Genomic DNA, 13,833 nt, shown 5'->3' on the forward strand with positions numbered 1-13,833 from the left:
TGAAACGCTTCAACATATATGGGTTCCCACTTAAGCCTCCAAGCACAGCAGGACACAGCGGAACTCTTCAAATCCTTTCCTGCTGTCCCCTTTGAGCCTCGTTTTGTCACCTGTAACCTAGTGCTAACAGCATCCAACACCCCAGGTGGGCAAAAGCCTGCACCAAACATCCCAGCATTCGGGGCTGAGCTCCGGTGTGCACCACCCCTACCGAGGACCCTGGCTCATCAGAGACACCTATTGTTGAGTAAGCACTTCCCCGCCCCTTCCATGAACCTGAAAAAGAAAACAGAATTTGAGAAGTCCCAGGAGGCCCCTTGAGGAAGCCCCCAAGCGAGCCGAGGATGAGTCAGGAGGAAGGCGACAAAAGCCACCTTGAGTGCTTGCCAAGCGCTGTCGCTAGGGGCTGGCCCAGCCCTCCTCCGTGCTTGCCCTTTCCCAGGGGAGCAGGAGGAAGCCACACACCCCCAGCTGTCACCATGAGATGGACACAATCTGAGAAGGCGGGTGGCTAGGGTTGCAAATCCCCGGTGAAGCGTTTCGGATTAGGGCGCTGGGACTGATAGATGCGGACACCAAGCCTCTTGGCCATGACCAAGCTGTTGACACTTCCTGGTGCGAGCTGGTTGACCTGGCTCAGCACCCATCTCCTCATGCCTCCTTCCCTCACTGCACGCAAGTGTGTATGTGAGCGTGCTGATGAGTATATGCGCGTTTGTGTGTGTGCAGTATGTGTGTATGATGTGTGTGTTTATGTGCGCATGAATAGGGGTATACATGGTGGAAGGGAGACAGACCTGGGGTGGGGTAGGCAGTGGTTGGCATGGCCTTGGGCACACATGGAGCCTCTTAGGTGAGGTTGCTGGGAGGCCCTGATGAGATGTTGAACATAAGCTCCTGTTCTTCTCAGTAGGTACGTGTCATCGCCCCTTGGTTTCTCAGGATGTCTTCCCAACCCGCGGACAAGGTGGGTGAAGAATCGGTGCTTAGTCAAGAAGCAACCAATAGCCAAGTAATTACCCACAGCCAGGATGATGGATGGCGGGCCTTTCTTTTGGACCTCAGACATATTGCAATTATTTCCAAACACTCAGCCCAAGCCTCCTGTATTTATCTTTTAAACTGAAATTCATTAAATTACTACTTAGAAAAATGCACCCAAGGAGCAGCTCCAGAGACAGGACACGATCTGGGAAGTCCCTCCGACCCTTCAACCCTCACTTAAGGCATCCACTCTCTGACCTTGGTTTGGGGTGTGTGTGTATGTGTGTGTTTTTTAGTTCAGTTGCTTTTGAGCTTCACTCTCAGGGGAACACATCAGGTGCTCTTAGAGCCTGAATTCTTTCCACGGTGTGTGTGGCTGGTGTTCATGTTCGTTACTTAGGGCACTCCAGTGGACAAATACCCCACAGGATATTTACTCATTCTTTTATTTATAATAAAAAGTTTATTGTTTGTAAAATGTATTTGAGAAGCAGGGAGGGGGTGGAGAGAGAGAGAGAGAGTTGATTTATCCTCGCTGAGAGCCAGAGCTGGGATTTGAACCGTGGTACTCTGGCTTGGGCTGTGAATGTCTTGACCCCAACATTCACTCTTTTGAGGGGCATTGGCAGGTGTTTTGTTGTGAGACTCGGGGCGGGACCACGGTGTCCGCATGTGTGCCGTAGTGGGATGCTGCACACTGAATGATGGAGCTCATGGTCGGCGTGTTGCCACTCATTCCTCTGCAGTGAACAGAGTGGGAAGGCTCCTGCCGCTCACATCCTGCAAGCTTTCTGTTCCCACTCTGCAGATGGGAACACTAAAGGATCAAGGGCCTATTCTGAACCCTATAGTGAGTCCTAAGGCACAAGTGACCATGAAGATTGATGGAGTGCTCACATCTGGGCCAGCCCCTGCTAGGTTTTGGTGTGTGAGGAGTCAGATGGGATAGTAGACAGCTAGGGTCTATGGTCCCTGGTGAAGTTATCTTTAAAATATAAAATTGTGCTTCTCCCTGTAAAAATAGGGGCCTGGCATGATAGCCTTGTGGCTAAAATTCTCACCTTGAACATGCTGGGATCCTATATGGGCGCCAGTTCTAATCCTGGCGGCCTCGCTTCCCATCAATCTCCCTGCTTGTGGCCTGGGAAGCAGTTGAGGATGACCCAAAGTGTTGGGACTCTGCATCCATGTGGGAGATCCACAAGAGGCTCCAGGCTTCTGGCTTCAGATTGGCTCAGTTCCAGCTACCGTGGCCGCTTGGGGGAGTGAACCATCTGACAGAAGATCTTCCTCTCTGTCTCTCCTCCTCTCTGTATATCTGACTTTCCAATAAAAATAAATAATTTTTAAAAATGTAAAAACGGGTCTTTCCCCTATTTCCATATCCTTCCTGAAACAAGTTCTCCCTCGGGGGAGGGAACAAAGGGACAGAATCAGGATATCAACCCCCATCTCTTGGAGCAAGGAGTCATAGCCCACACCAACCTCATCTCTGGGTCGCTGTCAAAGGAATGGTGCTTTAGTTCAGCTCATCTTCAGGATGGGGGAGAGAAGCCACAAGGCTCACCCTTCAGGCTCTGGGGGAGGTGGTAGACATTACTGCCCAGTGTAAATACATTTTTTTTCTTTTCTGCTTCCTTATCTCCTTTACCCGTTGAAGTAACTTCCTTTAGATGGAACATAAAAGACATGATTTCCACCATTTCCTTGGGTCTTTCCTCCCTTGGAGCCCCCTCCTGTCACTAAGACAGGATCCTCTTTCTTTCCTGAACAGATCTTGCTTTGCAAACTAGAGTTTGTCTGCATGAAAATTCTTCTTTCCTGTGAGACAAGAAATGAGGCTGCTGCCGTGTTTCGTGACCAATTCCCTACAACAACCGGGCTTTGCGGTCCTCAACAGGTGTTTTATGCTCTTCTGGAGCTTCTAAGGATGAACTGAGCCTAAATGGAACTTAGGCCTGTTGGGTACCCATGTTTGTGTAAGTTCACTCTGTCTCCCTTTCTGTACCTCTCCATGGAGCCCAACAATGTTCTTGGCACAAATCAGGTGCCCATTGAATGAATGAAGGAATGAATGGGAAGCCTCAACCAGCCCCCCTCCTGCCTTGCCACACTGGTGAGCAAACCACCGGTGGGCTTCTGGGTGAAAGGTGGGCTGGGGTCCCCTTTGGTATTTCAGGGTAAACCTGGGAGTGTTTGTTCCAGCCCTTACTCCTGGGCCTGACATCGGGCTGTGAGCAGAGCGGCCTGGGTAGTCTTCAGAGCTACAGTTTATTGTGGGAGAGGTCCACAGGTTCTGGGGTCAAGGTTTCCAGGGGGCAGCACAGCTCCACTTCGTGGGAGACTTGAGGTCCCAAGGTGTGGAAGCTTGCTTTGGCCAACAGGGGGCAGCTAAGAGGCCCTGCAGCCCAGAGTGTATGGCCTGGGTTCACAGTTGATGAAGTTCATGAGCAGAAGCTTGTTCTGAAATGAGAAGAGGCAGTCTCACTCCTCAAAACACCCAGCCTGCCCACCCTACCCTGGGCCCACAGCAGGACCACCATGGTGGGTGTGGACACAGGTGTGGGTGGGGCCAGTGGTCCTGGTGGGGTTGGGTGGTGCTCCTGGGACAAGCTGGTATCCTGGTACCTCTATGGTTCAGGGCTCAGTTGGCCTGGTCAGGACCTCCTCTGCTGCCCCAGCTCCTCAGGGACCGGTGGTGGTATTGGCAATGTGGCCACCACTCCCGTAGGCACCTCACTGAACCCTCCAGAGTCCTTTGCCCATCCTGAGGTGTGTGGTCCCCATACTTACCCATGAGGCTCTTCAACAGCTTCACATCCAGCTGCCTCAGGATCTCGTCCATCCGTGGACATACCTGGACCGAAAGGATAGGGCCCGCTGAGCACCAGCTCATATCAGGTGCTCCGCATCTTCACAGCAAGTGCAATGAGGCTGGGGAGGCTGTGTTTTTTTCGCCCAAGGGCACACAGACAAATCTAACATTCTCAGTTGAGATTTTTTTCCAAGTTTACCAACTTGCCAATAGATAGGCCTGGCTTTATTTTTTTTTTTCCCTTCAAGTTTACCTGACTTTCTACCAGGCGTGGCATGATTTTTTCCAGGTTCTCTTTGAAGTTGTAGACAAAATGCTTCGTCTTGGGTGGGACAGCCCTGAAGAGAGAGGAAGGTGTGTGGGATGGAGCCCGTGTGACCAGGCAGCACCAGAAGAGCCCGAACTGATGGGTTGAGGACACCTTCTGTTTATTTCTAAAAATTCATTAATTTCATTGATTTGGGTGGGGGGAGCTGCAGTGTGTGTGGTTCCTGGCATGCTATAGATTTTTGAGAAATGTAGAAATTCCTGGGGGATGAGAACAAGCTTTGGAGATCAGAGTGGCCTGTGTAAGGCCTGATGCTGTGATGCGATGTGTGTTGTAGATGGGCTGGGAGGCCGCAGGCAGCAGAGCTGGGCAGACACAGGACAGGGAGGGCCCTGAGTGGCCTCTGGGAATAGACTCTGTTTCTGGACCTTCGTTTCTGGAAGCAGTGGGGACATTGCAGTAGAGGTCGGGGGTGTGGTCTGCTCTAGGGCAGAGAACTGAGGGAAGCAGGCTGCTGCAATGGTGCAGGGAGTGAAGTGAGAGCTGGGGCAGTGTGGAGGGCTGGAGGGGAAGGGAGCAGTGGGGGCCACCAGGATGGGAGCCAGCGAAGGCCTGGCTTCCAGGAGGGTGGTAGGGCCTTCGCTGCGTGGGGACAGTGGCAGAGGAGCAGATTCTCGCAGATGACAGAGTCGGTTTGGATCTCCTCTGGGAGGAAGGGCACAGTTGGGGTGTAGCCTTACTGGGTGAGAATCTGCACATGGTCCCCGTCGGGCTGCACCTGGCATTTGCCCATCACCAGGTCCCTCCGGCCGAACTCGTCTTTCTGCAGCCAGAACTCCACCGTGAGGTTCATGCGCACCAGCGTCGGAACGACACTGCTGCTCACGGGCCTGCGGGTGACAGGAGGAGGACAGGCGGTGGTGGTAGCAGCAGCCAGCACAAAGGCTGGCTCTCCTTGTGGGACAAGACAGGCAGCCTGAGTCCTTCCCACAGGCCAGGCCCAGGGAAAGCCTGAAAGCGGCTTGGGGATCCAGGAAATTCCTTACAATAGACTGCCCCTTGGAGATTCCACAGCTGAGAGTTAATTTCAATGCAAAAAAAAGTCTTCCTGTTTGGCTTTGTCTCTTTTTCCATAGGGACAGCAGATGCCGAAGGGGTCTGATGAGCAGTGGGTGGGCAGGAAATGCAAGGGGGTCCCCCTTTAATTAATTCCCATGCAGCAAGCTGTGCTGGGTCTGAAGGAGCATCAGGGACACCATCCCATTTTGGCTGCAGAAACCAGGCTCAGAGAGATCAGATCCCCTGCTCAAGGTCACACAGCAAGTACAGAGGGCAGAGTTTGAACTCATAAAGATCTAGATTTCCCAGGCTACCAGGTTCCACCTCCCACTCTCCGTCAGTCCGGCCAAGTTCCCAGGGAGGAAGAGAGGCACTTCCTGAACTCACAGGCCCAACTCAATGTCAAGTTCCAGTGAGATGTTGGCTGAGAACCACTCCTTGTGGAAAGACATCTGGATCCCACCGTAGTCCAGCTGGACGCTGGCGATGCTGATGCTGTACAGGGAGGACAGAGCAGAGGCCCGCGGCGGGCAGGCAGCTAAGACACAGCCCGGGGCTGGCTGCGCCACCTGCCATCACTTCCTTTCCCGGCTGCTCTGAGGGTGAGACGCAGGTGCAGGAGCTGTGGGCTGCCCCAGAGTGTCCCTGATGGATCTCTACTCTGTGGTCAGTGAGGTCCAGGCCAGCTGTGGGTGAGCTGTAAGGCGAAACTCTGATGCTAAATTCAGGCCAAACCTCTCCTCTCAGCAGATGCCCTTACATCTGCCCAAAGCCTGGGAGCTGTCTTCTCTCCATGCCTCACCCCTAAACTCAAACCATGCTGGCTCTGTTCACTAATGATTACACATTGCTATGCTCATGTCTGGCCACTTCCGGCCCTTACATGGCTTGGTCTAGGTCACTACCACCTCCTGCCTTGAGATGACATGGTTCCTCTCTGGTTCCCCTGCCACGGTCGTGGCCTCAGGGGCCCTAACACTCACCTGCCACTCAATAGTCCCTGTCACATATTCATGGCTTTGAGAATGAAGACCAAACCGTACACTCCAAGAGCTGCAGGTTTAGGGCTCCCTGTCCCCATGCTCCCCACCCCTGCAGCCCTATCTCCCCTTACCTTCCGCATGCTCATCCAGCCCCGTGGAATTTTTTCCCTTCCTCAAAGGCACTGACCTCGTCCCAACCCCAGGGCCTTTGTACTCACTGCTCCATCTGTCCCCCAGGTCTCTTTCCAGGTTTCTACCTAAGGCCACCTCCGTAGGTCCTTCTGGCCAGTCTCCCTACCTGTCCCCCTTCATCCATTAACTTGCTTAACCTGGCTCTGTAACTTGCTCCTTCACTTGAAATTATTTGCTTCCTGTAGCTGATCACACTAACCGGCATGCCAGATCCCCAAAGGCAGTGACTATGTGTGTGTGGTTCATAGCCCAGGTCCTGGTATACAGTAGGTACTCAATGAATAACTAATGTTTGGTGAGAAAAATGAATGCAGGGCAGTGATAGCATCCTGGGAAACATGGCTGGTGTCCACTGGGCTCATGAAAACAGAGAGTGAGGCAGGCAGGAGGGCAGAGCAGCCTGCAGCCGTGGCATTGGCAGTGCCCTGGAGCCTGTGGAGGTCTGGGGAGCTGCCAGGCCTGTGTCTGAGAGGAAGGAGTTAGAGTGGAGCAGCATAGGCTTGTGGTGCAAGGAGTCATAGTTGTTGGGGATTGCATGGCCACGGTGTGCAACAGCCAAGTCATGCATGCGCTTCAGAGAGCTCCTGGCAGCTCCCAGAGGCAGGCGCACCCCAGTTCCCAGGGAGACCCCTGGACGAGAGCTCAGTGCACTCAGATGCCTTGCTCAGAGCCACGAGCTGCCAGGGACCTGGGCGCCTGATGCTAACCCTGGGCTTGTCTGGTGCCTGATGTTTATCCTGGCTGTGTTTTGGGTATAAAGTGTGTATGCATTTTACAGATGAGTCCAGCAGGGTCAACAGTTTTCCCCAAGGTTGGTGGCTGAGCCAGCATTTAAGCCCAAGTACTCCTGAGTTGTCACATTCAGTGACCCTGTTCCACCAGTGCGCAGAGATCCCTGGCCTGGAGTCACTCCATTTTGTCCTGGGCACTTTGTCCTCCTCCTTCCCTTCTTTCAATCCCCTTCCTTCCCTCTCCATGACCTTGCATCTCCATGCTCCTGGCTCTGCCTTCTGTCCCAAAGTCATGGGACAAGGGTCAAGGGTGCCAGGATTTGGGGTGAGGCTTAAGGTCTCACCTGATCTCTTGCTGCTGCTGGATATTCATGCCACCGATAAGCCAGCCCACCATGCCTGGGACTGCTTGCCCAGAGACGTTCAGACTGTCCAGGAGGTGCAGCTTCTGGATTCGGCCCTCCACATTGCTATTCATGAGGCCTTGGGCAATAACTGGAAAGGGACAAAGGCCCAGAGGTGACATAGCCCTGGCAACAGGGGCTCCTTCTGCCTGCTGAGTGACTAGAGCCTGTCACCACCTTCCCCTGCCCACATCTACATTCTTCCCAGATGAAAAGTTTGTTTTGCAAGATTGCCATGGGAAGTTAAGGCAAACACATGGCCAGACGACTGCAGAGGGCCTGGCAGGCCGCGGTCACTCCTTTCCGATTGAGAAGAGCCCTGGGGCCTTATCTCCGAGCTGTTGACAGCAGATGTTTGTCAAGAGACAAACAGGCAGGGACACATGAGCATGTGGAATGCAAGCCACTCCTGCACCAGCCTGGGAATAAACTCTAGCAACAAGGTGAGCTATCAGCTGAGAAGAATAAATCCCATAATGACAGGAATCATAAAAGTCATCCTGCTCCTGCAGATCCATTCAGCTGTGGGTCAGAATACAGGAAGATGAGCACGTCCAATTTGAACCTGTACATGCTTCTTTCTTATCCTTATGCCCCAAGCAGGTTTGGACAATAGCTACCACACAACATTTGCACTGTACTAAGCATGATCCACAATCTAGAGATGATGCAGGCGAGCCAGAGGGTTGCGCAGGTTACTTACAAACACTGCATCATTTGCTACAAGACCCAAGTACCTGCGGGATTCTGCACCTGCTGGGGCGGGGCTCCTGACACCCATCCCCATGGGTACCCAGGGCCGTGTGTTAATAGCAGTGCTTAAATCTGACAGAGTTCTAATGCTGAGTACATGTTAACAGTCAAAGAGGGTGAACCATAAACAAGAAAACCCATAGGTAAACGGTCGGAGGCAACAGGAAATTCAAAGGAATCAAAATGGTCCCCAAATAACAATGAGCTGTCCAGACTTCCCACTCCTCAGCAGGGTCAAGCCAAAACCTTATGTGTCACTAAGCCACGCACCAGACTGCCAGGAAGTTAGAAGATGTTACAGACAGAATCACGCTTCCTTCTTGCTCCCAGGTGTGATTGGATTTGGAGACATGGCCATCAGAGAGGTCATTCCCATTAAATGAGGTTGCAGGGGCAGAGCCTAGCCTGGTAGCTTACAAGAGGATGAGGAAACAGAGACCTTGAATGTGCGCAGAGGCCAGGCTGCTTGAGGATGCAAGAGTACAGCCAATTCCCAGCCAGCGAGAGACATTCAACCAGAAGCAAATCTGCTGGTGCCTTGACCCTCCCACCTCCAGACCTTGAATAAAGATAATGTCTTCATGGAAGCCCCCAGATCGGGACCTCTCTGGGGAGCTGCAGGGGTGCTCCTCTGTTCACAGGCCATGTAGAGCCTAGCACAGCTACGATAGAGAGGATGCTGGGAGTTTTGTTTGAATTGAGTTTACTTCTGCCCATGGCCCCACTGTCCTCCTTCCATATAGATCCTTGAGAATGTCTTCCATGGGCCAAGATATTCACTTCAGTGTTTTATAACAGTAGGGTGTTAGAATTTGCATGCGATCCTTGAGGAGCATGGCCTAGGAAATGGGGGTGGGTGTAAATGAGAGAATATGCACCCACTGAAGCATACTGGGGTCAACAGTGGTGTTGAGATAAAACTATCAAAACCAGGATACGATGCATGCAGCAACCCAGGCACAACTTGAATCACATGCCCATGTCCAAGTCCATGCCTTAGACACACCGCGGTGCCCACTGCAGCCACAGGGGAATGGGAGCAAGACTTAGGGTAAAGCAGGGAAATGGTACAAAATAAAGCAGAGGGTGGCCTTGCCAGGATTCATGATCCAGTCCTGAGGATCTGCTACTGACTAGCAAAAAGTTAACCACCTCAGCTTTCTGCACTTGAGACTCCAGAAAGGAGACAAGAAAAGAAGCTGAGTGACGGATCACAGTCACCCAGCTGGCCAGAGCCAGGTGCCCAGAGAGGATGCCCACAGCTTCCCCACCTACTCTGTCCCCTCAGCAGGTAGCCTGGAGCTGAGCTTACCTCTTGCCAGGGTAGATTTGCTCTCTGTGTGGGCCTTGGCCAGGCCAGGCCATGGCTGCCTGGGCAGCAGGACCGAGGGCCAGGCCAGCAAACCAAGAAGAATGAGGAGTCTCCAGAGGGGCCGCATCTCGGGATCTGGCACCTGCAGGTGTCCAAAAGGGTCACACAGGGCATGGACAGGTGGCTATGAAAGTGGCCGCCTGGGTGGATGGGCTCATGGTTGTCTGTAGGAAGATGACAGCAGAGGCACCCCCAGCATGCTGTGCGAAGGAGGCGTGATCAGCTCTGACAGCTGCCACCAGGGTTCGCTCACATGGCATGAGCAGCAGGGGGAGCCCTGGGTGGGGGAGACAGGGATCCAGGGGGACAGCTTTGTTGCTTGGAAACACTGACCAGGGCCCACTGTTGGGTCATCCAACAGCAGTCCTCCCAGACCCTGGTGTAGGATGGGTGCTGGAGACTGAGGGAATGAATGAATGAACAAATGAGTGAGGCTGGCTAACCCCTCGGCTCTCCGATTGACCTAGGACTTTCTTAAGGGCAAGACCAACCTCAAGCCCTACCATGATGTTTGCTTGCCAGAAATCAAGTGTTTAGGAAGGTGGGTTGAGTGACTGATCGAAGAGTTGAGTGAGGGTGGCTGAGCCCTGAATTCCTGTTGAATTAGGAGTTTCTGGAAGTCAGGGTGTGCATCTAATGACTCATCCTGTCTGATGTTCCCCATGCTTGCTGCGGGCCGGGTAAGATTCTTGTTTGTTAAATGACACAGGTGCATGGAGGAATGGCAGATGGGAGGATGGAGTTTCCTGATCCAGAAAAGACTTGGAGGGGAGCAGAGTGGTTTGAAGCCCAGGCTTATTCTGAAGTCCTGGGGTTGGGGGTCAGGGAAAATTCACTCCAAACACCAGCTTGAGAAGTGGCTCTGCCACCCACCCCATGGTCCCAGCCCCACCCTGGGCTCTCATGTCATCTCCCATAGCCCATCACACAGGAAACTCATGGAAGCTTTCAGAATCTGATCACATCCACTAATTCCCCAGGCACTGCCACGGTGGCTTGGGTGAATTGGGCTTGGGTGACCAAGGCATCCTGAGAGCCTCCACTTCCATGCCTGTCACCCACAGCCTCCTCTGTACACGGCAACCCGGCCCATCTATCCGAGATGCAGACCCAACTGTGTCACTCCTCCCACCAAGCGTTCCCTGTTGTGCACAGTCCCGCTGATCCTCCCCAAGACCTGTTGCCTTTTGCAACCCCATCTCCCATCACTCTGTCCCTTACCAGCCCCATTGCAGCCACACAAGCCTGTGGGCTGGGCCCTTGGGTGCCACCTTCGTGAGCTCTGAGACAAAGGCCACTGTCACTGTGCCTGTGCCACCTCCTGGGCTTGAGAGGGAGGATGTGCAGGGTCCCTCTTAGACAAGGGCTGATTCCTCCCTGAAGCCCCGGGGCTGACTGTGGGCCATGCCCCTGTTGTAGTAAGTGCTGCTGGCTGCCCAGATTGAGGTGTTGGCTTTCCATCATCTCAGGTCCTTTTTGAGTTCATGCCCCTCTTGGGGATGTTTGTAGAATCTCAGTTACTTCTAGATGTACTTTGCTGGTCTTCCTGGTCTTGTGTAACCACTTGGAATTTGTTATTATTATTTTTTTTTTTGTCAATAAAATCAGAGAAGAGTGGACACAGCCAGGAGCACAAAGCTGTTACCCTTGGTGCTCTGGTGGTCTGGACCCCATGGTGGGAGTGGCCATGGGCGCTGTAGAGCGTGGGGGCCGCCGAAGGTGACACATGGCTGATCCAGAGCGATGAGGCTGCTGCGCTCAGCCAGGTGGCACTGGATCTGCAGCTGGCTTGACAGGGACCTATGTACAACCAGGAACATGCAGTTTGGTGTCTTGCAGACCAAGGTTCAAATCCATATCAGCCTCTTCTCCAAAGACTGGTTTATTCATTTGAAAGACAGAGGTAGACAGAGGAGGGAGGGAGGGGGGAGAGAGAGAAAGAGAGAGAGACAGAGAGACAGAGAAAGAGAGAGAGAGAGAGAGAGAGAGAGAGAGAGAGAGAGAGGAGATCTCCCATTCAAAAGTTCCTTCTCCAGATGGCTGCAATGGCCGGCCTGGCCAGTGTAAAGCCAGGAGCCTGGAAGGTACTCCATCATGGTTTCCCACAGGGGTGGCAGGGGTCCAAGCACCTGGGCCATCATCTACTATCTTCCTGGTGGACTCCGCTCTGGGGTGAGCAAAAGTAGGACAATACAGACCCCTGAGCTGCAGTGAGACACAGAGAGGGACTCATCCCTGCTGATGCTCTAACCTGCCCATGACCTCAGCTGCAGTGTGGGCGGGGCAGGCGGAGTGGAGAGAGCTGAGACATAAAGCCCAGAGAGGGTGCTGGTACCCGGAAAGCAACCAGCACATGACAGCACCCACCCCCAGCAGGCAGGAACTCAGAGGTGTTCCCCCATGGGAGCTATGCATGACCATGGGGATTGCGGCCTTTGTCGCCACTTTAGAAGCAAAGATACTCAAGTCACCTGGCACTGCATGCCAGGCATGGTGGGCAAGTGCAGTCTTTACACAGTCCCAACTGACATGGAACTTGAGCTGACAGTCAAGGGCAAAGGGCATGGGCCTCCCAGGTCATCCCCTCCAGAGAGGACGATGGCCAGAGGAAGCCCACCCCTGAAGGATGGCGGCTGATGATCTGGTCCCCTACCCAGTGCTAAGCCTGCATTGTGTGTGATTGCTCCCCACCCACTGGCCACACAGGCCAAGGACAGCGCCCAAGACAGCCAGGGTGATGCTGGCTAGCTTCCCCATGAACTCTCTTACTTTCTCCTAGTGGCCCAAGCTGGGATTCTGGACCCCGCAAGACCCCCTCCCTCACCAGATCCCCCATCCCCTCCCAGACCTCCTTTCAAACTCCGGCGGCCCCTTGGTTCTTCCAAGCGGCTTTCCTCAGAGCTGGCTTGCTCACCTTGTGGGGGGCATTTTGGAAAGGAGACAAAGTTTGGTTTGTCTTTTCATGAAAAGGACGTGTGAGGGGATGAGGTTTCTCACAGTCCCGGGATTCCAGGGAGCCCCCCAGGCCTCTTGTTCTTCAGCACCATGTGGAAACTGGCCTTCTGGGTAACTGGTTCGCAAACAGTGTGGCTTGGGTGGGTGAAACTGGCTCATCCATCCAAGCAGCTGTTATTCACTGAGAGCCCACGGCGGGCCAGACCCCAGGCTGGGTTCCAGGCAGTGGCATCCGGCTCACCAGGTGTTGTGGTGCAGTGACGGGAACAGCCAGAGAGAAAGCTACAGCCTGTTCTGGAGGATAAGCCTGGTGTGCATGTGCAGTGCGAAGGTCTTGCAGAAACGCCGTGCTGGGGGCAGATAGCGGAGGAGGTGTGCCAGGCAGAAGGGACTGCAAGGACACAAGTCCCCGAGGCTAATAAGGGCAGCAGGTTGGACCCACGGGATGAGAGGTTTGTGCCTTGAGGCTGACACCTACAGCAGCAGGTAGGAACACGTGCGCCCCCCGGTGGCTGGTCAGGGAGCCTCCGATGGAGTGGGCAAAGCACCGAGCGGCGATTGCTGACTGGTTCTGTCCAGTAGGGGGCGGGTTCTGTGTGTCTAAATACCGCGAGACACTGATGGTGCAGGGGCTTTCATCCATTCAAATCACTCATGGTTTCTCTTGTATCTTCGTGTCTTTGCGTTCTTCAAACTCCTTGGCTCCTCCTTGCCTTTCTCAAAGGGACTGCATCTTTCCTGGTTTGTCTCTGGTTTTGGACCCCAGTCCTCTTATCAATTTTTGGTGAGCTTGTATCATCCTAATTTACTAGTTTAGTGATCCTAAATTTTTTTTTTTTTTAAAAAAACTTAGTTATTTTGCTTGGAAGAGTTACAAAGAGCGAGAGAGATAGAGAAGAGAGATCTTTCATCTGCTGGTTCACTCTTCAAATGGCTGTGATGACCAGACCTGAACTAGGGCTGGTCTGAACTTGGGAGCCAGGAACTTTCTCCAAGTTTCCCATGTGAGTGCAGGGGCCCAAGGCCTTGGGCCATGCTCCATTGCTCCCCCACGCCACAAACAGGGAGCTGGATAAGAAATGGAGCAGCTGGGACATGAACTGATGACCACGTAGGATGATGGCACCACAGGTGGAGAATTCGTTTGCTATGCCACCACACCAGCTTCTGCAATCATAAATTCTTACAGTTGCTAAACTAGCTGCAGAGTTATACTTCTGTACATGGATCCACCCCCTAGGAACTGGGGGAATTTTCCTTGGCAGGGATTGTGTGACCTGTGACTGAGAAGGGGGCATTTCTGGTTCTGTTGTGTGC

General features: G+C 53.3%; 1 protein-coding gene across 1 annotated transcript; it reads right to left on the reverse strand.

Moving 5' to 3' along the window:
- Positions 1-3,238: 3,238 nt before the first annotated feature.
- Positions 3,239-9,822, reverse strand: BPIFA3 (BPI fold containing family A member 3). Its single transcript, XM_040981126.1, has 7 exons — positions 9,502-9,822; positions 7,377-7,527; positions 5,514-5,621; positions 4,808-4,957; positions 4,053-4,137; positions 3,778-3,841; positions 3,239-3,447 (listed from the first exon to the last, which is right to left on the reverse strand). The coding sequence occupies exons 1-7, from the start codon at positions 9,626-9,628 to the stop codon at positions 3,413-3,415; spliced, it is 720 nt and encodes a 239-aa protein (XP_040837060.1). The 5' UTR covers positions 9,629-9,822; the 3' UTR covers positions 3,239-3,412.
- Positions 9,823-13,833: the final 4,011 nt, after the last annotated feature.

The sequence above is a fragment of the Ochotona curzoniae genome, unplaced genomic scaffold (genome assembly GCF_017591425.1).
Source record: "Ochotona curzoniae isolate NIBS_2020 unplaced genomic scaffold, NIBS_Ocur_1.0 contig_3520, whole genome shotgun sequence".
NCBI classification, from domain to species: domain Eukaryota; kingdom Metazoa; phylum Chordata; class Mammalia; order Lagomorpha; family Ochotonidae; genus Ochotona; species Ochotona curzoniae.

Coding starts and splice junctions, on each gene's coding strand:
- BPIFA3 (XM_040981126.1), bottom strand. CDS start 9,628: ATGCGGCCCCTCTGGAGACTCCTCATTCTTCTTGGTTTGCTGGCCTGG. Junction 4,958..5,513: donor CTTGACATTGAGTTGGGCCT/GTGAGTTCAGGA, acceptor TGTCACCCGCAG/GCCCGTGAGCAGCAGTGTCG. Junction 3,448..3,777: donor GCTGTTGAAGAGCCTCATGG/GTAAGTATGGGG, acceptor TTCTCATTTCAG/AACAAGCTTCTGCTCATGAA.